The sequence below is a fragment of the Triturus cristatus genome, chromosome 3_1, assembly GCF_964204655.1.
Source record: "Triturus cristatus chromosome 3_1, aTriCri1.1, whole genome shotgun sequence".
Lineage (NCBI taxonomy): Eukaryota > Metazoa > Chordata > Amphibia > Caudata > Salamandridae > Triturus > Triturus cristatus.
In genome coordinates this window covers 154829746-154855609 of record NC_140583.1, presented here as the reverse complement: position 1 = coordinate 154855609, position 25864 = coordinate 154829746, and the positions used below count along the sequence as shown (strand labels likewise).

Genomic DNA, 25864 nt, shown 5'->3' with positions numbered 1-25864 from the left:
GTGAAAGACTAGCAAAGCGGAAGTTTCTGGAAGGTTGGTCAAATTATTGTGGATATTCAGGAAGACAGGGTCAGTGTTGTGGAGTGCTCTGCAGGTGTGGATGAGGAGTTTGAAGTGTATGCACCAATCACTCAACCTACTTTACAGAGCAGAAAACAGAAACCAGTGATGTAATCACAGCTATTAGTAATGCCGGCTCATCATCTGATTCATGGTTCCCGGATACATTCATTAAATCTAGCATCTTCTGCTACACATGTATGTATAGGACAGAGCAAACAAATTCATCCCTCTCAATCAGACTTCTCCACCGAAATAAGTAAAACAGCTTACAGCAAGTCAATACTAAAGAAGAATGGCCTTGAACAACTGGACCCTCGGACTACAGGCCGAGATCAGCTTTTATCCATTTGTCTCTGGAAGTCCTCACACAGAGCCAGCACTTGGTATTTGAAGTAGCACTTCTAAAATATATATGAAAACAATTTCATGGGCACAAACCAAGTCACATTCCAACACCCTGGACAACCCCCTCCCAAACCACACAAAATAAATCCAATATGTTAACATACACGTTGTACCCATCTCGTACAAACTGCCACCTTGTTATTTTAATTATACTTTACCTGCAATACTTTCTAAGTTTCCTAAACCTAACATGATCCAATCAGTTCATACTGCTCTACAGCAATAACGAAACAAACATTTTGAATAAATTGGATCTCAGTTCAAATGTATATTTCCCTTATTGGTGATCTCTTCAGCCATAAAGGTTGCACATAGAATTACAGTATCACTCACTGTAAACATAGTTTTCACCTGCTAGTTTCAGATCACCCCGCCCACCGCCTCAGAACAGAGGCTGTTCAGCATTTGCTTTACATAAGCCCTACATGGTCATCACTGCTCAGAGCAAAGAATCATGCAGCAGTCCCCTCAACATCTTCAAACTAAGAAGACGACACTTCATTTGAAGTGCTGAATCCCGTCAGAGAGAAAAAAAAGGCTGGGTAGAGGCCTCAGAGCACTTCGATTCTTTTTCAGAAATGAAAAGATTTCTTAATTGAATTCAAAATTAAGAGGACAAACTATTACTATCAGATATGTGAATATTTAGAGGATTATTTTATGTATACATGGGTATTTTTTACAGTCAGCATTGTAGGGTTGCCTTAGCTATCACATCATATAGAGGACCGTGGACAAAGTGGAATTGAAGTTTAATTTGTGACTATTTCTAATTTATCTTAAATATGTACCTGCTCATGTTTTCATCCATTGTGATCCATCCATAGAGGAAACAGAAGAAGCCAACGACTGCAGCAAAGAACAACATTTCAGTGTAGAAACCAAGCCAGGCAAAGTAGATTCCAATTTTCTCTCCATAGTACTTCCTGTGAATTAGGTAGGTAAGAATAGTTATTTTGCACAGAGGGCACAATGTACTAACACACCATGTCCACAATGGCAGCTTTACAGCCTTTTGAAGAGGCTGTAGTTTTCTCAACTTTTCTTCTATTCTTTTCTTACTTTTCATTGACAGACTTCCTAGTCTGGTAGCTATGATTCTTGTGGTTTACTCTTTGAGTGCCCAATGCCTATCTCTGATGCAGCTGACATTAGGCTTCTACAAAGAAATCCGATTTACTCCAGGAATTCCTTGTGCTGCTGCCTTATTTATTAATTGCAGTGCTGTCAGATGACTGCATAGAGAGTTAAATGTTTCCACATGTAGGTCTGAGAACAGGACTAGAAGCTGCTTTATGGTCTGAAGAACAGACTTGCTATGAGCCACTCGTAGCTGGGCCCAAATGTGGAGATCAAATTCTGAACTTCAGAGTCACCATCATCCAGCCTTGGATTGTGAGCCAGTAGTGTATTTTTTGGAAATTCCCTCGCCTAACAACTTTCAACATTTTTTACTTTAAAGATCCCCAGAGTGTGGTCATTTGCGGTGGTCAGAAACATGCTGAATAAATAGGCCTCAGCCTCTGTAGTCTTTGTAAAAATTGAATTTACTTGCAGGTCCTGAGCGGCCCCTGCTACAGTGGGAAAGGCAAAGCCAGGACACAAGGCAAACAATAAGATGTGTAAGATATCAAAATTCGGCAGGCTGTTACTTAACTGTAAACATGCAGACTCCTCCGTCAAATTACGCATGCGCCTGTTCTAGCCCAGGCTAAGCTTGAAGGGATTTTACCCTCACTTTCAGGAACAGATTTTATGTATCCTAGTACTCCACACTGTAAACTGACTGCAATTCTGTAGTCTGTATTTCTTCAAGAGAACCCTAAATTAACTTAATTATAGACATTGTTGAAAAGCAAAAATTTCTAGACCTCAATTTAAATATTGAAGTTTATTTTTTTTTTGTTTTTAAATAATATAACAGCCAAAAGCATGACTAGATTGGTCTGAATTTAGTTTGTTTCTAATTCCAAAGCTAAAACTTTCTACTGGGACAAACCTGCAACTTCAATTTGACCATTTGCGCTCAGGCCTAGGTTCTATTCAGCCCTATAGAGGACAGTTCATTTTTAATTCAAAGCCCACCATTTTCTCGTAACTCAACCCTTAACCCAGCCCTTTCCTGTAACCTTTGAACTCCTTATCCACTGATAATTAGTTCTGCAAGGTATTGTAGATTAAGAATGTATCTTTCTACTTTCACTTGGTGTGAACACCAGTTCCTTACGTACTGGAATATGATTTTGTTTGGTTTGTTTCTTTAACATTATGCCTATATAAATATATATAAACATATTTTCTATGAAGATCGTTTTGGTGGTGACGCTCTGCTACCAGAAGATAAATCAAAATTATCAAAAATGGGAACGGGTACCTCAGTGAGTCCATCAGTTTCATAAGTGAGGGAGATCAGACGTTGCATTTTGGGGACATGTAGTGTTGTATCACATATCCTGAGTGTGAGATAAAAATAGCCAGAATGCAAAACCAGTACTGGTTGAAAGAAAGCCTTACACAGGACACCACCGCTTGACAATAATGCATACACTTTTTGGCAACTGTTACACCTCAAAAACCAAAGGAAATGATGGACGGAGTGTTGAACATTGCAAGCACTCACCCCCAGTCAACTGATCTGGGTTTAATCCATCACCGTTCTTTAGCCCACTCTGCCACCCCAGTTCAGACATGGCCATATGCAAATCAGTCTGACCCTGTGCCTCATGGGAACAGTCCAGCCCGAACTGCCAAGCCATGTCTTCCCTGGACCGGAAACAAGCTTCCTAGGACCGGTTTCTGGTATTTCAGCCGTCTTTAGCCAGGCTTGCTTGAATCCAGTGGCAAAGTGAGCAAGGGACTCACGTCCGAGCATACCCTGCCAACTTATGGCGAACAAAGCAAAAACCAAAGGAAATGATGGACGGAGTGTTGAACATTGCAAGCACTCACCCCCAGTTAACTGATCTGGGTTTAATCCAACACCTTTCTTTAGCCCACTCTGCCACCCCAGTTCAGACATGGCCATATGCAAATCAGTCTGACCCTGTGAACTGTTACACCTCACCAGCCATTCAGCCTAGATAAACACTCCAAAGAATTATCTATGTTCATTGCACTTAATAGCTGGGGAACTAAGTTTTATGGCTAGATAAGGAACCAAGAGCAAGAAATCCTAAGATTGTGAGCTACAGTATATATAGTGGTCTTCCTCAACAGCTGTGGAAATTAAACTGGATATAAAATCTCTTATAATGAGTATCCTCACTTTGACAGCACACCATTAACTACATGAGGGGCTTAAGTTTGGAGTTAGGAACCTCAGGCACCACTTAAAGGAAACAGTTATCCGGTTTGCTTACTTGACTTGGGAGGGTAGGGGGGACTCTTTACTTGGTCACTGACTTTGTGTTTCCTGAGTACCTTTATTGGCGAGAGTCCTACGATAACGCCTGTCAGTGGGGTGCTTTCCTGTTCCTTGGTGCCATGGTCCAAGCAGGGGATGTGTGCTGCATGGTGCAACTGCTGGGGCACTACATCCCCCATTACCCACTGCGTGACTCATCACCTGCTTGGGATTAGACCGTATTAAATGTAAATGCCAGCATTTGTAAAGCACACAGCTACCTCCGGAGAGGTGTCCCGGCACTGGGGGCCGTCGGGAAGACTAAGCAAGCTATTGCCCAGAGTCACATGGTGCTGGGATAACCTGCCGCCAGAGCAGAGGATCGAACCGTGAACACTGTGGTCTGGAGTGAGGCACCGTGGCCGCTGCGCCACACCTCTTCCTTTAAGGGCTGCATAGACCCACTGCGCAGGTATTTTTGGACTACATTTTTCAATTATTATATGTACTATGTCATGGGGAATGGAAAGCACCCTGGTTCCAGGCTGGTTAAGTCACCTACTAAATCCCGTCGTCTATCATGAATTATATTACTGGTCCAATGGGTGTGTTAGAGAAGCAGATCCTCAGTGTGGAGGAAATATTTACCACTTGCACAGATGAGTTTGCGGATCCTGTAAATCCAAGTGAAGTAACATCAACGGCTACTCAATGTAGCCCTCACTGTGGGGCGAATCCTGTTGTACCCGACAGATGAGTACTTTCAATTCTACTTCACCATCTATTCTGAATTCCCACCCCCAATGAAACGCTCAAAAAATACCAAGTAGCCTCACTACTGATTCCACTTTAAACAAACGGAGAGTTACTGTACGGGTCAAAAAGAAAACAAACCAACAGAAGCATGCAGCTCCAACTATGTCACCTAAAGCCCATAATAAAAATGTGCCTATATTAACCCAGGACCATACTTCTTTGGTGTCATCGGTACAAGAATTGGTAGATCTGGTTAAGGCCACTTTTAGTGCTCTTACCGATAGACTAAGTTTAATTGAAAGTACACTATTAACTTGTGTAGAGTTAGTGGGAAAGGTACATTCGTATCCTTGCAACTGCTTTCCGCCGGGGGCTAACACGGACAGGCCGCAGGAACCCTCTGATAATATTAGCACCAATTTTAGGCATTGTGCTAGTCTTCAACCCCAGTCTTTGATGCCTGGATTTCCCATTGCCCCAATGAGTAACAATTTATCAAATAGCCCCTTGGCTAATCCTGCCTCCCAGTTTCATCAGGATCCTACCCTTATAGTCCGAAAGACCCATAAGGCCTGCGTTCCAAATTCTCTCCCTATTACCAATTTCTATAAAGAAACAGCTTCTAATCATACCATCAATAGATCTGACTTTTTAGATTTACCCTCAGAAGTAACACCTTACCTGGTCATTTTGGTAAATGTTCGATTCTTTCCATGCCAACTCGAGAATATTGGGACTCCCTGAGAATCAAATCTCTTAATTGGCTAAATTCTTGAGTGGGGCTAGGGGGAAACCTTTTCGTAGATATTAAGATGGTGAGAAGAGTAAAATGGTAGGGGCCATAAATTAGGGAGAGTGCGTGATGTTATCTTTCAAAACCACAGAACTGGTTAAAACTATATTAGGTAGAGCTAGCTCACCGTATGTGACTCCACACCAAATAACTGTTTTACCTCTTGGTTTCTTCTACCAACCCCCTACTTAACTTCCTATGCAATCCCAACCACTGATTCAAACTAAACATCAATCTGTACACTCTGATTTGGTCCAACCATGTCCTTTGTCATATTCCATTCCAACATTTAACAGGTATGATGGTCTGTCTTCTTTTACAGGGGTGGACAGACTGAGTACAATTGATCGAGATAGAGGTTCATCGAAAACCTCTACCTACCTTAAGGGCCCATTGACTGATAGTCATTTATTAAATCTTCAGACAATTGCCAAATTGACTACCCTAGCCCACCCCCACGCAAATTCTAATATATGTGCTACTACTGTACTGTTTTGGAATGTGGCTGGGCTACATAGCAAGCATAAAGCATAGTTTGCACTCTGAAAACTTATCTCGCAGCTATACAGTCCAAGAGCTGCAGCTATATTTGGAGTCATCAAAGCCATGCTCATTCCGACAGTTTCCTATGGACACTTGGATTTTTCTACCAAACTCTCTCAGCTCCTCTGAAACCCAGTGCATAACCTATAGGCATATCGTTTGTCTACCACAATACACCACACAAGCACAGGTTCATCTAAAATTTGGTCTCTCAAGACAGGATCTAAAATGTGAGTCAATGTAAAAGCAGACACTTTTTAAATAGGCAATTCAAGTAATTTTTCTTCAAAATAATATTCCATTGTTACTACCTAACCCGTAAAAGCCAATATTTACATCTCACAACAGACTTTACTCTCTGTACTACTTCATTTTTGCACGGAAATTAATTTAAAAAACAAGTTCTACTTTTATCCAGGGAAGCGGACTTGACCAAAATACAACCAAAGGTACGATTTGAAATAATCATCAAATCACACACAAAATTAATCAAATGCAAGCTTTCTTAAAAAAGGCATGGAGTAGAACTTTAAGAAATGAAATCCTTCGATCCAGGTTTGTGTCCCTGCCCATCAACGAGTACTCAGCAACCTGGAGAAAACAACAAATTGCCAAGAAGGGTTGCAGGTTTTGTAACATTGAAGAGAGTCAATTGTTCATATACTCTGCTGTTGTCGTGAGTTTTTATCTGCATTCCACTTTTTACTTACCCCAATGTTCTAAAAAAATGCTATTAAAACATGTAGAAGTGCACTAGCATTTTGTTTCACTACTAATGACACAAGAGAACTTGCACATTTTGGAAAATAGAAAATGTATAAACAAACAGTAATAAAATGAGGTTATTACAATCTCAAGCAGCTTCAAAGTGAAGAAATGCCAACAATTAATGTTAGAACTGATGACTATCTGGCAAACAAAATAACTTTTCACTGACATTTTCTATTTGAGTGCAGTTGTAAATTACATTTCATCTTTTTAGCAAAATGTTACTGTCTATATTTCTTATGATAATGAGAAGTAGTTGTGTGGTATGTACCAATTGTTACAGTTTTAAATAAATCATATCAATACATTTAACCGCTGACTCACAAATTAAATCTAAAGATAAAATACTTAAATTACCTAATAAGATCCAAAGGTTGTTCCTTATAAAATCGCAAAAACCTAGCCCATTCCTTATAAAGGGTGTACCGCTCACTTTCACACTTTTTATCTTTTGCTTTGTTCCAGTACTGGCACTGTATTTAGGGGAAAAAAACAAATTCAGGAAAAGGTTTAACACATAAAAATAAAGCATGAGATACTTTTGTGATCTTTGGATTAGCACAGCAACGGGCTAAAGTTACATAAGAGATCCTTTACAGCATGCAACATTTACTGTATAAAGAAATGAAAATATTGTACTGCTCGATTTTTCCGGCCTTTTCTTGCGTTAAAGAATAACTAGTGTGACTTCAGTCTCTTTCCATCCAAGTCTAAGGGTTAGAGTAGTGTATAGAGCCTATTTATTAGGCACTTCGACATGATCCTGTGTCCTTCCCCATAGATTAGGGCTTGCACACATATCCTAGGGGATAGATTCGTTAGTCTTAGGGATAGCCTGCCCTGTAGTGAGGGTATTTCATGGAGCCGTGCTGAATTCAGGCCTGGTAGGCCTCAAACGGGGGAGACTCCATCTTTCTTTCTGCTCCAGCAGCTTGAGATGCTTCTAGGTTAAAGGGGATGTTTTAGTTATGAGGTGTTATTCGCTTGGAGAGAACCGGTTCAGACCGGCCCTTATCGAAGGATTGTATTTTTCTTCATGCCGAAGACGCTACATCAGGCCGGCCGGCTGGGAAAGTGTCCTTGGCACGGGGAGGTACAAGAATTTGGTGGGCAGCAGGTTACGGGCTGGAATTTTCCATGAGAAAATGCACCTCTATATTAGTGAAAGTCTGAGGCAGATACTGGCACTTATTCTTTCAATCCATAGGCGGCACCTAGCCGTTAGCAGAAAAGCTACTACTTATTCCAGGGAAGACAGATGACAAACTTGAAGGCGGAGAAAGACGAAGAGACAGATACTCTTCTAGCAGAATTGCCAGAGAGGAGAGAGTAGCCGATGAGGAAGAGGTCCCAGTGACTCGGAGAAGGGAGCTACGGAGGTGTGATCTCCAGGCGAGCCGAGGCACAGACGAGAAGGGAACCTAGATGACCATTGAGTGCAGGCTACACACGACTAAGGTGATGTCGACCCCTTTCTTATTAGAGTGTACAACCTAATCTTTCACTTTTCTTTACAGGTTATGTGTTACACAGTAATGTTATGTGCTTGCGTATATAATAAATAATAAAGTCAGTTTGTAGTGAATCAACATGTGCTGCGTGTTCTTGTATAAGAGGGTAGCCTATTCTTCTAGTCAGCTGTGACTTGACATGAACAGATGTTAACCCTGATCAGGTAAGTGGTAACTGAATAAGGGAGAGAGGAACCCCTCGGACCAGAGAAGAGGTTGTGCTCAAACTGGCAGTTCTTGTGTGATCCGATGTATAGTAAAACTGATTCCCTTGTTGTATGTTATGGTAATTATAGGATGAACTTGTACTGAGTCTGCCGTCTGGGTAGGAAGTCCTGGGTCCGTTTGGGACCGCGAGGCTAAGGCTGCCGTCTGGGTAGGAAGTCCTGGGTCCGTTTGGGACCGCGAGGCTAAGGCTGCCGTCTGGGTAGGAAGTCCTGGGTCCGTTTGGGACCGCGAGGCTAAGGCTGCCGTCTGGGTAGGAAGCCCTGGGTCCGTTTGGGACCGCGAGGCTAAGGCTGCCGTCTGGGTAGGAAGCCCTGGGTCCCTTTGGGACCGCGAGGCTAAGGCTGCCGTCTGGGTAGGAAGTCCTGGGTCCGTTTGGGACCGCGAGGCTAAGGCTGCCGTCTGGGTAGGAAGCCCTGGGTCCATTTGGGACCGCGAGGCTAAGGCTGCCGTCTGGGTAGGAAGTCCTGGGTCCGTCTGGGATCGCGAGGCCGCCACTTGTATTATAGGAGGTCTTGGTATATATATAGTAGGAATTCCCTGTCCTTAGGTGGTATATATATATATATATAGTTACTTATTGTGAATAGGCCCTAGGGAGGGGGTAACGTTCTGGCTGGGTTAGAGAGGCTCTGTTGAGCGGGTTCTATCTGATCCGACAACCCAAGCAGAACATTTGGCGTCACGAACCGTTTTCGAAACCTGTGTGCGTCGTGTTGTCTCGCGTTTGCTTTCGGCGTGTGCGTGGTTTTGTTTGTATATTATTTGTGGTATAATTGTGTGTATAGTTTTTCTTCTTCTTTCTTTTTTTTTTTCTTTCTTTTCTTCTTTCTTTTTCACAATGTTTTCTAGAAAGTCAAAATCTACTTTTAAGTTGCCCGTTGATATTCCCGGATGGGATTCAACGCCTTATGAAGCCTTAGCCCGTGAGTGGGCTGATTCTACTGGTTTGAGTGAGAATTGGAATTCTTCTTTGGAGCTGGCGGAGCCGGCTAATGTGATTACTTGTTTACAGAAGGCACCCATCTCGAAGGGTGAGGAGATTCCCATTTTGGGGCGCAGAGGTTGGATTGTTCTGTCTGCGTACAGGATTCTGCATGAGAGGTTGTTGAAGCTACAGATCTCTCTTAAGGATGTGGAAGCGCACTTTGTTGAGATTCAGAATTCTCATACTTTGTTGCGGTGTCAAAATAAGTTGCTTGCTGACAAACTTGAGACTTACCAGACTATTGCCGAGAGGGCGGCTGTGCGAATTGCCCGTTATAAATACAAAAATCGGCGCGGCCGGGTTTCGACGCGAAAGGTGCGTCTGGTCGTGGCGAAAGCCGGACTGGATTGGAATCCTGATGAATGGGATGGTAATATCTGGAATTCGAGTGATTCTTGTTCCTCGGGTGAGGAATCTGTTAAGCGCGAGTCCTCCCGCTCCCGCCATGATTGTAAGCCTGCTTCTCGCACCCCTGATGGTGCACCCCGTGATTGCGCTCGTCCTTCGAGTGGGGTTGATGCTTCTTCCACTGATTGTTCCTCTACGTGTACTGGTCGAGCTCCTTGTGATGCTCACCCCGCGGTCTCGGTGCATCCAGTTTTTCGTCGGAAATTGCAGCAGTCTCCCGCTGCTCCGCAGGGTGTTTCTTTAGGCTCTTTAGAGGACTTTACTCAACAGGAAATTAGTGATATTTTGCAGCGATTTCGGCAGCGAGCTGGTGAGACCTTACTCACATGGATGGTGCGCCTTTATGAACTGGGCGCTGCTGGCATTATGTTAGATAATGGTGATTGTTTGAAGTTTTGTTCCTTGAGCTCGGATTCTACTGTACAGGATCATTTTCGTAACTATAATGGTGGTGGTCAAATTTCTTTACTTCAATTGGCGACTGAGGGTTGTAATATAAAGTACCCTACTGAGTCTGATTGGCCTGTGAATGACAAACAGTGGTATACTTTGCGCGACGCTGCACAACGTCTCAAAGAAGAGGTGATGAAAACGGCGATTTTTCTAGGTACTGCTGACAGGTTGCTTGATGGTTCGTTGACATCTTCTGTGCGGAATCGTATTATTCGTTCTTCCCCTGTTGCTTATAAGCAGGTCATGATGACTTTATTGATTAATCAAACTGGTAACGTGTTATCTACAGTACTGGAATCGGTACGCCAACTCGGTGAGTTAGGCGAGTGGTTTAAACCTGAACGTCAGTCCCGGCCTGACACTCGTACTCCTGGTGACAATAAACTTACTAGACGTGATATCTTTTCTGGTCTTCTGGCCGATGGTGTGCGGAGGGAGGACATTGACGGTGAGACAACTGCTCGTTTGTGGGAGTTGTTTCGCAAACGTGGCTTGGATCGGAAGGAGGGTGCCCGGCGTGTTCGGATGTCTGAGTGTGATCGCGGTGGTTCTGACGGTAGCGGTGATGACGACCGCCGTGGGCGCTCTGTTCGTCGTGATGACCGACGTTATGTACGTGATATGTCCCCCCGTCGAGAGAGAGAGAAGAGGAAAGAGAGAGGGGGAAAAAATGATTATATTTACAGCAGACGTAGAGATGATAGGGATCAATCCCCTGAGTTGAGGAGGAGAGAGGATCGTCATAATTTGGCCGATCGAAACCAGCACTGTACTGCAGAAGACACAAATCCATTTCGTACTGGGAATGGATATGAACAGGAGGTACCGATACCTAAGAAGCGTGAGAGTCTTTATCCTGATTTATCCTGGTACACAGAATGCAGTAAACATGACTAGGAAATAGGTCAAGCTCCAGTACACAGATGGGCTCACAGAGATAATAGACCCTATGTAGATATTGAAATTTATTGGAGACATCGTAATATCCAAAGGGCCCGAGCATTGGTAGATACAGGAGCGGAGGCCACTCTTATTCATGGTAAATCAAAGAAGTTTAAAAGGTCAGCCTTTTACAATTACCGGATTAGGTGGAAAGGAAACTCCCGCAATTCAAACATTACTTGAAATGAGAATAGGTAGAATTCCTAGAAAAGAATACTCTGTACTAGTGGTGCCTCTCTTGGAATTCATAATTGGAATAGATATTTTGAAAGGAATGACTTTGCATTTAGATGATGGATGTTACCAATTTGGAACTACGCATTATATATCGTCCAGGCCTATACGGGTTGGTCGTTTACGAATGCCCCCCATAACAGTTCCTCAGGCGACAAAAGTGGTTTGTCAGAAGCAGTATCGTATTCCGGGTGGTCATGAGGAGATTAGTACCACTATTCAGGAGTTGGTGGATGCAGGTGTTATAGCCCTAGTTACTTCTGCCTGGAATAATCCTGTTTGGCCTGTACGTAAAAGTGATAATTCTTGGCGTATGACTGTTGATTATCGAGAATTGAACAAACACACACCCTCTTTGACCGTTGCAGTACCGGATGTTATTACCCTAATTGAAAGAATCCAAAAACATCCGGGTACATGGTATGCGTCAATTGATATTGCTAATGCTTTCTTTTCGATTCCGATTGCCCCTGAGTGTCAGGAACAGTTCAGTTTTACGTGGAATGGGCGTCAAATGACGTTTAGGAGTCTTCCTCAGGGCTATGTGCATAGCCCTACTATATGTCACCAGCTGGTGGCAGAGCATTTGGCTGAGGTACCGGTTCATCCGCAGGTTCAGATGTGTCATTATATTGATGATGTTTTGATCCAAGGCGAAACACAAGAGGAAGTTCAGACCCAATTGGACAGAGTCATTGGGTGCCTGCGTGAGAAAGGTTGGGAAATCAATCCGGATAAACTACAAGGCCCGTCCCAGGCTGTAAAATTTTTGGGTATTAATTGGCATGAAGGGCACCGTGAAGTGATCCCTCAGGTTAAACAGAAAATTCTTGATTTTGCAGTTCCAAGGAATAGGAAAGAAGCCCAAAGCTTCATTGGTTTATTTGGTTTTTGGCGTCAGCATATTCCTCATTTGAGTCAAATATTGGCCCCCTTGTACCGTGTCACCCGTAAAAAGAATGCATTTGATTGGGATACACCACAGCAAGATGCGTTCGACCTAGCAAAAGAGGCAATTCAACATGCTTTGGATTTATGGCCCGTACGTGATGGGGAGGTAGATTTAAATGTGTCTGTACAGGGCCTTTATGCGAATTGGAGTTTGTGGCAGAAGCAAGGCAGGAGTAGAGTGCCGTTGGGTTTCTGGACCAAAAAATTTCCTGATGCTAGTGAGCGTTATACACCCTTTGAGAAACAGTTACTTGCATGTTATTGGGCTCTGGTGGATACCGAGCAATTGACTTTGGGACATGATATAGTTTTGCGACCTGAGATTCCTATTATGCAGTGGGTTATGAGTTCGCCAAAAACTCACCGCATTGGACACGCTCAAGAGGCAAGTGTGATTAAATGGAAATGGTATATACAAGACAGGGCACGTGTGGGACAGAAAGGAGTTGCATCTTTACATGAGCAGGTGGCGCGAGCGCCATCGACTGAGACTGAGAGTGTATGTTCCGTACCTTTAGTACAGGAGTCTCCTGTAAAGTGGGGTAGACCCTTTGATGATTTGTCCGCGGAGGACAGGAACCATGTCTGGGTTACGGATGGTTCAGCAAGGTTCATAGGGCCGAAACGGCACTGGAAAGCGGTGTCCTATAATCCGATCGCACAGAAACTGCTGAGCACAACTGGTGAAGGTAAGAGCAGCCAATTTGCTGAATTGTATGCTGTTTATCAAGTCCTGAAACAAGAATTACCCGGCACATGTCATATTTTCACCGACTCTTGGTCTACTGCCAATGGACTGGCAGTTTGGTTACCGACTTGGCATTCCCATAATTGGGAATTGCATTCAAAACAGTTGTGGGGAAAAGAGTTATGGCAAGAGATTTGGGAGATGCTCCCACAGAGTACTGTTACAATCTTCCATGTGGATGCTCACACCCCTATAGATTCTCTTGACAAATTTTTTCATAACATTGCAGATGAGAAATCTAAAATTGCTGAGGCAGTGGTGGACAGGCAAGATTCTGATATGGCGGGATTGGCGAAATGGGCCCACCAGAAGGCAGGACATTTTGGAGAGAAAGCCACTAGCAGGTGGGCTGCTGATCGAGGAATTTATATTCCCTTAGATTTGATCAAGAATGTTATTTTACATTGTCCCATTTGTCAGCATATCAGACAGCGCAAAGTGCCCCAAATTGTTAAAGGTCATTTACATCGCGGGAAACTGCCCGCTCAAATTTGGCAAATTGATTACATTGGTCCACTTCCCATGAGTAGGAATTGTCAATATGTTTGCACTATTGTTGATACATACAGTGGCTTGTTGGTAGCCCTTCCCTGTAAGCAAGCTACCCAATTGAATACCATTAAAACATTGGAATTGATTATCATGTATTATGGTGTGCCATTCCAAATTCAATCTGATAATGCATCCCATTTTCGTGGAAGATTGGTACAGGAATTCTGGGTGGAAAACAATATTGACTGGGTGTTTCATGTCCCGTACTATCCACAGGCCTCAGGTCTTGTGGAGAGATTGAATGGTCTGCTGAAGGGGCAGCTGCGTAAACTAACTGATGACAAATATAAGAATTGGCGAGACTTTTTGTCCCAAGCACTATTAATTTTGAATAATCGTCCTTTTCTAAATGCTGAATCTCCACTTATGCGTTTGTTCCCTCCGAATGTTAATGCTCAGCCAAATGAAATCAGAGAGACTGTGATGTACTGGGAGATTACTCCCGGAGCTTTGGCTCCATGTAGAGCGACCCCAGGGTCGGCAGGTTTAGACTTGCATGCCATGGATGACACCGTTCTAAAAGGTAAAGATCGGGTCATCATCGCGACCGGTGTTGGTGTTCATATACCACCCGGGAATTTTGGATTAATAGCCCCTAGATCGGGGCTGGCTGTAAAAGGCATTCAGGTACTTGGAGGGGTCATTGACAGCGATTATCAGGGAGAGATTAAGGTGCTCCTGCTAAATAGCAGTGAGGCTGATTTGCTGATCCATCGAACTGACCGAGTGGCTCAATTACTGATAATGCCTGTCTTCAGTGGTGGGATGGTAAAAGGCACTGCCCCAACTTTGCTAACTGTACGAGGCCAGAAAGGTTTTGGCTCCACAGATAACCCTGGGGCCAGGGTTTGGGTGCAGTCGCCTAAGACTCCCCCTGAACAGGCAGAGGTCATCGCCACCGGTCATGATAATACCATTTTAGTTATGAGACCAGGGAAAGATAGCTGGGAAGCGGTCCCGGCTGACAAATGTTACTTACGAGAATGATTAATGCCTGTATTTGATTCTCTTTCAGATCATTCTTTGGACTGTCGCTGCAGGATGTGTCGTCGCAGGACTATTTTCGGGTTGGTTCGACGAGAGAGGAGGACTCCCGTCAACCCCCAGATGAGCTACGCGCCCGAGTGTCGCGTTCCTTCGCTGCGTGGGATTCGTCATCGAACTTTTGGACACTACTGGCGAAAAGGGTGACCGATGCCCCTCACTTTTGTTTGACGCCGATGAGATCTGTACATGACATCCTAGCGACCTGTCTGGTTGCTGTCCCTGCTTCACTGGAAACTCTAACTAATATTTTCAACATTTCAAAGGCTCGCCCCAATGTTCTTCTGGGCGATTTTGCCACCCATACGTATTGCCCCTTATGTACTGAACTACCGGACAGGATACCCCCCGTCCAGTCCCAAATAGTTACCTATAATATCACACAAGGTGATATATGCTTTTTTCTTACATGTAATCCTAGTGCAATTTATGAATGTCTACATCTGAAATTGAAAGGTGCTACTTCCTTCACCTTTCATGAACGAACTTTGTGCTTTCAAAGGACACCGAAAACATGTGCTTCGGTCATGAACAATATGACTTGCAAGAGTTTGGTAGTTACCCCTAGTCATTATCGCACGATGTTGCTACCTGCCGGATGGCTTTTCTCATGTGGTAATACTTCTTGGCCATATGTCCCCGCAAATATTTCTGGTGGCCCCTGTGCCATTACGAGACTCAGCTTACTGATGTTCTCGTCACATCCGAATGCCAATTCTCGTGTGATTCGAGATGCAGTGATGTTACAGGAGGATTGTGACTCATCTTTGCATTTATATTCCAAGTCTGAATACCTTAGCCTGGCTATTTCAATTATTGGTGTTCCTGCTTTGGCGGTTTATAATGCTAAATCTATTGAGAAAATGGCCTACTGGATGGTAAAATCCATTAATCATACTTCTACAGTCCTATCTGACATGCTGTTAGACGCCCAGGGTGAACGAAGAGCCATCTTACAAAATAGAGCGGCCATTGATTATCTTTTGCTTAAACATGGACATGACTGCTCTGATTTTGAGGGTCTTTGTTGTTTTAACTTGTCTGATCATACACAATCTATTCGCGCCCACATTGACAGGTTACATGATTTGACGGAGGAAGTTAGAAAACACATTGACCAGGGCTGGTTTGACTGGCTCTTTAATTGGTTACCTGACCTGTATCTGTTACGTCGAATATTAGGAGGTATTCTAATTACCATCGCTGTTTTGATTTCTATTTGTTGCTTTATTCAGTATATTCCTTCACTACTTCAATTCTGCACACTTGGTACTAGACATAGATCAGTTAGTTTTGTTTCATATTATTCTTCCACCGATGTTAGTTCTGTTTAATGAATGTATAATAGACTGAAGTCAAGGGTGAAATGTACTGCTCGATTTTTCCGGCCTTTTCTTGCGTTAAAGAATAACTAGTGTGACTTCAGTCTCTTTCCATCCAAGTCTAAGGGTTAGAGTAGTGTATAGAGCCTATTTATTAGGCACTTCGTCATGATCCTGTGTCCTTCCCCATAGATTAGGGCTTGCACACATATCCTAGGGGATAGATTCGTTAGTCTTAGGGATAGCCTGCCCTGTAGTGAGGGTATTTCATGGAGCCGTGCTGAATTCAGGCCTGGTAGGCCTCAAACGGGGGAGACTCCATCTTTCTTTCTGCTCCAGCAGCTTGAGATGCTTCTAGGTTAAAGGGGATGTTTTAGTTATGAGGTGTTATTCGCTTGGAGAGAACCGGTTCAGACCGGCCCTTATCGAAGGATTGTATTTTTCTTCATGCCGAAGACGCTACATCAGGCCGGCCGGCTGGGAAAGTGTCCTTGGCACGGGGAGGTACAAGAATTTGGTGGGCAGCAGGTTACGGGCTGGAATTTTCCATGAGAAAATGCACCTCTATATTAGTGAAAGTCTGAGGCAGATACTGGCACTTATTCTTTCAATCCATAGGCGGCACCTAGCCGTTAGCAGAAAAGCTACTACTTATTCCAGGGAAGACAGATGACAAACTTGAAGGCGGAGAAAGACCAAGAGACAGATACTCTTCTAGCAGAATTGCCAGAGAGGAGAGAGTAGCCGATGAGGAAGAGGTCCCAGTGACTCGGAGAAGGGAGCTACGGAGGTGTGATCTCCAGGCGAGCCGAGGCACAGACGAGAAGGGAACCTAGATGACCATTGAGTGCAGGCTACACACGACTAAGGTGATGTCGACCCCTTTCTTATTAGAGTGTACAACCTAATCTTTCACTTTTCTTTACAGGTTATGTGTTACACAGTAATGTTATGTGCTTGCGTATATAATAAATAATAAAGTCAGTTTGTAGTGAATCAACATGTGCTGCGTGTTCTTGTATAAGAGGGTAGCCTATTCTTCTAGTCAGCTGTGACTTGACATGAACAGATGTTAACCCTGATCAGGTAAGTGGTAACTGAATAAGGGAGAGAGGAACCCCTCGGACCAGAGAACAGGTTGTGCTCAAACTGGCAGTTCTTGTGTGATCCGATGTATAGTAAAACTGATTCCCTTGTTGTATGTTATGGTAATTATAGGATGAACTTGTACTGAGTCTGCCGTCTGGGTAGGAAGTCCTGGGTCCGTTTGGGACCGCGAGGCTAAGGCTGCCGTCTGGGTAGGAAGTCCTGGGTCCGTTTGGGACCGCGAGGCTAAGGCTGCCGTCTGGGTAGGAAGTCCTGGGTCCGTTTGGGACCGCGAGGCTAAGGCTGCCGTCTGGGTAGGAAGCCCTGGGTCCGTTTGGGACCGCGAGGCTAAGGCTGCCGTCTGGGTAGGAAGTCCTGGGTCCGTTTGGGACCGCGAGGCGAAGGCTGCCGTCTGGGTAGGAAGTCCTGGGTCCGTTTGGGACCGCGAGGCTAAGGCTGCCGTCTGGGTAGGAAGCCCTGGGTCCATTTGGGACCGCGAGGCTAAGGCTGCCGTCTGGGTAGGAAGTCCTGGGTCCGTTTGGGACCGCGAGGCTAAGGCTGCCGTCTGGGCAGGAAGTCCTGGGTCCGTTTGGGACCGCGAGGCTAAGGCTGCCGTCTGGGTAGGAAGCCCTGGGTCCGTCTGGGACCGCGAGGCTAAGGCTGCCGTCTGGGTAGGAAGTCCTGGGTCCGACTGGGATCGCGAGGCCGCCACTTGTATTATAAGAGGTCTTGGTATATATATAGTAGGAATTCCCTGTCCTTAGGTGGTATATATATATATATAGTTACTTATTGTGAATAGGCCCTAGGGAGGGGGTAACGTTCTGGCTGGGTTAGAGAGGCTCTATTGAGCGGGTTCTATCTGATCCGACAACCCAAGCAGAACAAATATACAGCACAATTGTTTTATAAATGGTTTGCAGACTAGCTTGATTTGTGCCGGAGCAGTCTTCGATATTGTCAATAACTTCCATTCCACCAAATCACCACAGTCCTTTATCCACGCACAAAATGTTATAAAACGAGTCATAGTAAAAAGGTAAAGTAAGATGCAAATGTCGTAGTGAGGTCAAATCCAGCTGGACCACTAACTGCTCTTTAAAAAAAAAATTTTAACATTCTCAAAGGGGAAAAGTTTCCCAAGGGACTTCTTTGCAAATGGGTTACCACCATTTTTAGACTGGTGGTAAAGTAATACTGTTTTACAACCAGAATCTGGTTGCAAAACATTAATACATGCCATTCAGATTCAGTTTTTCGAAGACATGCCCCTTCCAAATATCAAATTGGCATTTGGTAGCAAATACAAAAATTACGATTCGGTAACAAGTTACTGTATCACAATGTGCCTTGTCTATTTCGTAAAAAGTTTATTTGCGGTTGCAAGCACCCAGATTCTCAGAATCGGACCATTTGCGAATGCAAAAAAGCTTTGCACATCTGGCCCTTAGTCCCCTAGTTATTCCTTAATCCTCCCCACCCCCAGCGATTAATTACAAGGCAGTAGTAGAGGCAGAGTAATTACCAATGAGAAGCTAGTATCCAAACCTGAGCCACTGCAGTGTAAAACACCCTTCAAGTAATATTCGCATAGCAGTGTTGGTTGCCCGATTTAAATATAGTCTGGCATGAACGGAGGTGGACAATGGACCAGCCACCTCTGACCCAGAGATATCCCTCTGCTCCCCAGACTCCGTATCGGGGAGGGATGTCTGGGAGTTACTAAAGTCAAAGATTTCCCTCAACCCCCACTTGCAAAAGCATCATGTTTTTCAGACTATTGTGTTTTCTCAGATTTGTAGGCACCCACAACAGAAGGGAAAATCTTGCTAGTATCATGCATGCACAAAACATTCAGGACAATATCCCGACAAGTTGTTAAAAAATCTCAGGTGTAATAGACAGTTCAAATAATCTGAGTATACATGTGATAACATATGCAATGCATTTTTTTCAAATTTACCTTCAGTTACCAGTTAAGTCAAGGATAACCACACTATGGCAGGTCTGCTGTTATGCTGGCAATGGCCATGATGGATGCGAAAGCCTGGACTAAGACTGCCATTATTGTATCAGGGAGAGCAAACGTGATGTAAAGCATGCACACAATATATTAGTGAAGGCTTAAAAGGCTCAGAATCCACCATAATGCCAGAGGGCAACATATTTTGACAATACTTAAAATGTGCCAAAACAGTGTTTCTTGGGGAGTGAACCAGCAAGCATGCTATCACTCTACTGTTGATCTGTTTTAGAAACACAAGATCAGTGGTTGGCAAATGGTCTGTAAAAGACGTGATTAATAGAATAAAGGCAAAAAGTGGCAAAGAACAGACTCAGATTAGAGATCAGTTAGTGCGATGCACCAACTGTAATCGGGTGCAAGAGACACTCTTTACGGAGAATCCACCACTTAAAGAAGCTGTCATTGTTGAAAGCATGGAGAAAATGACAGGTTGGGTGAAGGAAATGAGGTCAACAAACCAAATCTGATTCTAATGACGATTTAAATCCTGACTGTGATGCTATTGTACAATGGGTAACTACCAAAGGTGTTAAAAGGCAATCTCTAAAGGGAAATGTTATACATGTGGCAGTTCTGCATATTTATCTAATAGCCTGACTTGTTTTGCACACAATTCTTTGTGCCGCAAGTGTGGTCTTCAAGGACTCTATGCCCAAATTAGTAAATCTGAGAGAGAGAGCGCTGTAGAGAATGTTATGGAGGAAAAAGGGAAGGTAATTCTTAATGTAGAAGATTATATCTCCACAGTAGATACTGGAGTTTAGGTAATGTCTGAAAGGGAGATTGAGGTCGGGGATTACTTCTAGCCGACTCTGGGTCACCGTACACCATGACTGGTTACAAAATTTGGGTGGAGAAATTTACAGAGGCACAGAATGATCTGAAGACTCCATACATATATTCTGTCAGCTATGGTGGTGTGATAATGGATGTATTGGCTATGAATTAATGAAAATGCCATGTAAAGACAAAGTTACAAGAGTTTCAGGAGGTATTCACAAACAATCTGTGAACACAGAATTGTTCTAAAAAAAGACATGAAACCTTGTGTTCATAGGGTATGCACGGTCCCTAATTTAATGTTTAAACCACTTAGAGCAGATTTAGATGCATCGTTATAACTGAATGTTTTTGAAAAATGTAGTACTCGAGTGGTTGATGTCTTGGGTTTTAGCATCAAAAGATGGGGGCAAATCAATATGCATGTGTTTTGACCTGCAGGGTTTAAATAAGTATATCGGGACCACCTACCTCACTCAATGACATTGTCAATGACCTTATTCCTACCACCTCTATAACATAAAAGGAATACATTCACTAGGCTCATCCCTGTCAGAAACAACGGGATTTAGCTCTTGAAATAACTAGATATGTAATCATGAAATAATTTTAAGCACCATGATTTCTGAAGTAGACACATTGCTTGTGAAACATTACACACTTATGACGCTTGATAATACATACATCATGAAGTGGGTATGCAGACGAGTAGGTTCCATTGCTTAGGAGTCGTTTAATCCCAAACTTTGTCTTTCCTTCTTCCACTTCATATGGGCAGCGTGATAGGATGTAGTAGACCTAAACATCAGGGCAACAGTATAAAATAATGTGTTAACTACTATTAGACAACTTTAGAAAATAAAAACATACAGGAGGTGATGTGAAAAACCACTTTAATCATTAATATTTGCTTTGACTATCTGCTTTGACTAGCTGTTTACTTTGATGTTTAAACGAACAGAATATAGTGCGTTTTGTTCTTCCCGAACAGCTAATATCCGTTACCTCTATGTTAGCGTGGAACCGCATCAAATGATCATACCTTGCCCCCCCAACACAATTATATCATAAAATGATCTCCAATTAATTTGATAAAATATAGGACGTCCAAAAAATGCAACTTGTCTCCTCCTTATGCATGATGACATGAACCATCAATTTTATTCCATCAACATATATCTTTTCAAGCAAGAGGGGCGGGAAATAATGGGGCAGGCGGCGTGTCAAACACTGGAAGGAGGCCAGGGTGTGTTTGAAGATTGTATAAAAACTAGAAATCTTAAACCAATATAAACCTGCATTCATATCCTATTCAACATCCTCAATGGGAGTCTCTCCTTAGTCACCGCACTAACTTAACTTTGCCTCTTGCTAATAAAGCAGAATAATAATAATAATAATAAATAAGAAGAATTAAATAGTTGTTAGAAAATGTCCCTCTCTGCAGTGTCATTCAAAAACGTTTGCCTTCCTCCTCCTCTTTTTGCTAAATTAGTTTTGTTGGCCTTCGGATACTGACCACTTTATCACTGCTGACCAGTGCTTAAGTGCTTGTACTTCTCCCCTAAACATGATGACATTGGTGTATACCCGATTGGCATATTTGTTGTACTGATAGGTCCCTTGTAAAGTAATATCCACCACACACCCAGGGCCTGTATTTTAAATGCTATTAGTGGGCTGCAGCATTGATTATGCCACCCTTAGAAGCAGCCTCTCATGCCAGTCTCAGGCCTGTCACTGCACTGCTTGTATGCAGTTTATTGCCACTTCGACTTGGCATTCAAAACTACTTGTCAAGCCATACACTCCCCTAGTATCACATACATCAGCCCCATACATCAGCCCCAACGTTGGCCCCAAAGTAACCCTAAGAGCAGGGTGCCATGGAAGTAAAAGGTAGGACAGTTTAGCACATGTCCTGGTAGTGACGAACACCCAAATTCGTTTTTTAAACTACTGTGAGCCCTACCTCTCTCATAGCATAGCATTGGGAATTTCTTAATACAATTTTAAGCTGTAATTTCTATCAGAGTGGAGTAGCTTTTTCATGCTTCCTATCTTTGGGATGGTAATGATAAATCCTCCTCACTGGTTAAGTTGGATTGAACATTAGTGTTTTAGAAATTCCACTTTTAGAAAGTGGACATTTCTAAAACACTTACTGTTCTGTGTGCCTGATAGCCTGTCTCTAATACATGGCTGGAGTGGGTGACAGCTACACTTTGAGCATTTACTCTACACAGTAACAACACAAGAAGGATAGGTGGGTCCGAGTAACCATCTATATACATCTGAATTCTGAAAGACTTGCCTGGGCAGGATTGAAGGGAGGGGCTAACACTACACTAGAATAGCCAGTGTCCTGTACCCACAAAAAGGAATGATTACTACTCCCCTTCTCCCACACCACCACCCCTCCCAGATAGCCTGACAGAAAGGTCCGGTTGAAAGGGATACTTGTGCACTTCAGAGGGCTGCTCCGAAGTCACCACTCTTCAAAGGCACTTTTGGATACAAGTACTGAATCTCTGACCCCCTAAAATCAGACATTTTGGCATCTTGAACCAAACCTATGTGCTGCTTAAAGGACTCCTCTTTGGACGGCAGACTTGGAAGGCCTGCTTTTCTTTTGTGTGACCCTGCTACTCTCTGAATCTGCTGAAGAAGAGCTGGACTCTGCCTTCCCCCCCAAAGTGATCTCCAAGGGCTTGTTGGCTTGCCTCTTGTTGTCCGAGACTCATGGAAATCAAAGTCTCTACCCCAGCTCCTGTGCCTGGCTCACTGGAAGTGGCCAAGATACTTGCAACACGGATTTCGATGCATCTACTGTCTGGCGCATTGACCCCGGTTGCGGGAGTAACAGTTGGAATCAGTGCTTTGCCTTCAGAGAATGATGCATCGTACAGCCCATCACTGCTGCTGCAGCTTGGTGAAATCAAAGCATCCCCTTGACTGCATAGCAGAGTCCGGTGCATCGATCGATGCCTCTTGACTCCAGCACTCGTCTATGGAACAGACACATATCCTTCAGTGCATGTAGCAGATCGACACATCTCGTTGCTTGCGACCAGGAAAGCTACTTTGTTCACGGGGCCTGCATGGATCCTGTAGCCGGTCTGCACTTCTACAAAGTCGGCCCGAACTTTATCTACGCCCTGCTCCAGAATGAGCTAAACTAACCATTTTAGTGCTACTTGTTTCTAAGTGCTTTATTGCATTTATTCCTTTGAAATTAAATAACTCAACTTCAATACTTTGGTCGTTTCGTTCAGAATCTATTAATCTATTTTTCTAAACCTGTGTGGATTCCTTTTGTGGTGCATTCATTGGGTTACTGTGTATATGTTTTGGGCAAATACTTTACACATTACCTCTTTAGATAAGCCTAACTACTCTGTGCCGAGCTACTAGAGGGGGAGTACAGGTTAACGTTTGGTGTGTATTTAGCTTACCCTGACTAAAGTTGTGATTTCTGCCTGATCTGGGTGCATACCCAAGTCACCCAGGAATCCCATTTCTTAAAGTAGTCATAACTTGGATTTGTAGTGTTGTTCTTTACTGCCACAGAAGGTTCGTGCTATAGTCACAGCCACTAGAATTATGTGGCAGGGGAAGAACTAATTACGCTACAATAAAAGGCAAATTATGCAGTGTAATGCAGCACATTCTGAGGCACTATTCCTTTACTTTTTTTTTTTAATCATTTTTACACTTCATCACTGTATGGGCAACGGTTTCACCTTATCAATATCAGTACAACAAATAAATACAGTAACCACCTTAAAAGTGACCTGCCGATGTGCAACAAATGCCTTGTCACTGCAAAGTAACATTTGAGGTAGGTTTTCAGTAATGTTTGATCTATTTGAGCTAGAAACACTTTTCTTTGTTAAAATCTGTAAACTATGCAGAAGATGATGGATTATATGGCAGAATTATATGTATTTGGAAAATGCCACAGCTGCTGAATGGCAAAATTCTAGTGACACTATTTACAGTCAGTTATTTTACTGGGACACTAGGATCCAGCAAGCTACTGTAATACCAGTCTGAAGTTTTTTTATTAAGTCAGGTAGTCATTGCAAGCAGACTCAATACTTAAAAAAGACACATTACTCAGATGTTAACTTCCAATCTCCTTACTGTAGGATGCACCTACAAGCCTGGTGTAACTTCGGTATAGAGCGGTGATAGAGTGGAACAAAAACATACTTTTCACACAACATGCAGGTCTTAGACATAATGACTTTAAATGCTCAAGTGGTGCATGTAATCAGCTACTGACTACTGAAAGGTTTTTAAAAGGAAGAATGAATCACATTTTTCAATCAGCAAGGACCTGGTTGTGTAACAAGTGTTTGACAGGCCACCGCCCCCTCGGTGCTGGTGAATATGGTAAGTGATTGTCCACCCAGATTACATAGAATGCATGCGACACAGGTTGTGTCCCAAAAGAATGCCAAGGCTAAATGAGGGAGGAGAGGACGCAGCAAGGATTATATACCTACAATTCTATTTCTTGTAGATGGGGTGAAGAAGGTGTTCTCGTCATCAATGGCGTAGAGTTCCTGCCGCTGTTTGCTGAAGGGAGCTGTGAAGTAGTCTGGCTCAGGCTGCATCACCTCCTTCGGAAGACGGAATGGTTTAGACAAGCACTCTAAGGGGTTCTCGTTACTGGGAGGGATATCATTCTCCTTAATGGGCGCTTTAATGTTCAGTACTTCTGCGTACGTGGTTAAAATTTCCCAAGGTGCATGGATCTTCACAAAATAGATTTTTCCGTTTTCAGATTCCTGGGTAAAAAATATGCATACGAATTCAGACAAATACATTTTTTAGAATATTTCTAGGACATCTTTGATGACTAACATGAAACTAGATCTATTTTTCCATGCTTGCTACTTTTCGAATATCTGAAAATTGACTGCTAACCAATATCCCAGGAAAGAAAATCTTACTGTTCAGCTGCCACATTAGATTTCACACAAAAAAAGAGAACTTTAACAGGGAAAAATGTACATTTTTACACCAATCACAATGGTCCCTGCCAACTCCTTTGTGTAGCTGGAAAGGGCTCGTACCTTATTATTATTCAAGTTACTAATAAGACATTTGCAGGAGTTGGCATTCATCATGCCCCCATCCAGGATGGTTGACTCCAACAGAGGGGTAACAGTTCCAGCAGTGTTCATATTGTCATTAATGCATTCATGAGGTGAATGTGTTAGTTAAGTCAGTAAATGCTGCAGTTCACCAGCACATTAAAAATAACTCTGTAGGCTCACCACTACTGGCACATTTCAAGACACCCTTTTATATTAAAACTCGGACCAGTGATTTACCTCGGAGCCTTCGTAGTGCTTGGGATTTCTGGCTCCCATATTAAGCACACCCTCCCTTGATGTGAGACTAGTGGACACGATTCTCTAGTATCACATATATGACATTGCGGTACAACAGCCACACAACTACAATCATCGCGGCTGATGGAGCGCGATTATTTTTTATAGCCCATTTGCCTGTTCATTCCATCCCACAGTAGAACGCAATCATAATGTTATTGAACCCGAGGGATCAGTCTATAACAACCTGCTATCGCTGGGTGTGAGCTTGTTAATCGCTCACACAGTGGTTGGCATCAGCTCCTCCACAGAGATGGCATTCTCTTTCGAAGATCAGAATATATGTACAGCCTCCCCAAGCCCCCAGGGTGTTCGGGTCCCATTATATCCTATACGCCCCAGTGCATTAGTCCTGGTTTACTTACCAGGTTAGTTCTTCTATACATCCACTGTGTGTACGTACCCTAAGAGCGCCTGGTCTGGGAGACCCCATTAGACCCATGATGTGAGTAGGAGGCTAGTGGCACCTACAGTCAGCCATTACCCGGACAAAGAGAATTCGTTTCACTTGGACAGAG

General features: G+C 43.3%; 1 protein-coding gene across 11 annotated transcripts in view; it reads right to left on the bottom strand.

The window, feature by feature from the left end:
• Positions 1-25864, bottom strand: part of ANO5 (anoctamin 5) — a 323731-nt gene that overhangs the window by 134831 nt on the left and 163036 nt on the right. For all 11 annotated transcript variants that reach the window (XM_085643617.1, XM_085643615.1, XM_085643607.1 and 8 more), the window contains 4 exons: positions 24453-24737; positions 20626-20739; positions 7029-7144; positions 1260-1394 (listed from right to left, as the gene is read on the bottom strand). In XM_085643617.1, coding sequence (XP_085499743.1) covers positions 1260-1394; positions 7029-7144; positions 20626-20739; positions 24453-24737 — 650 coding nt within the window. The remainder of the gene's footprint in view (positions 1-1259; positions 1395-7028; positions 7145-20625; positions 20740-24452; positions 24738-25864) is intronic.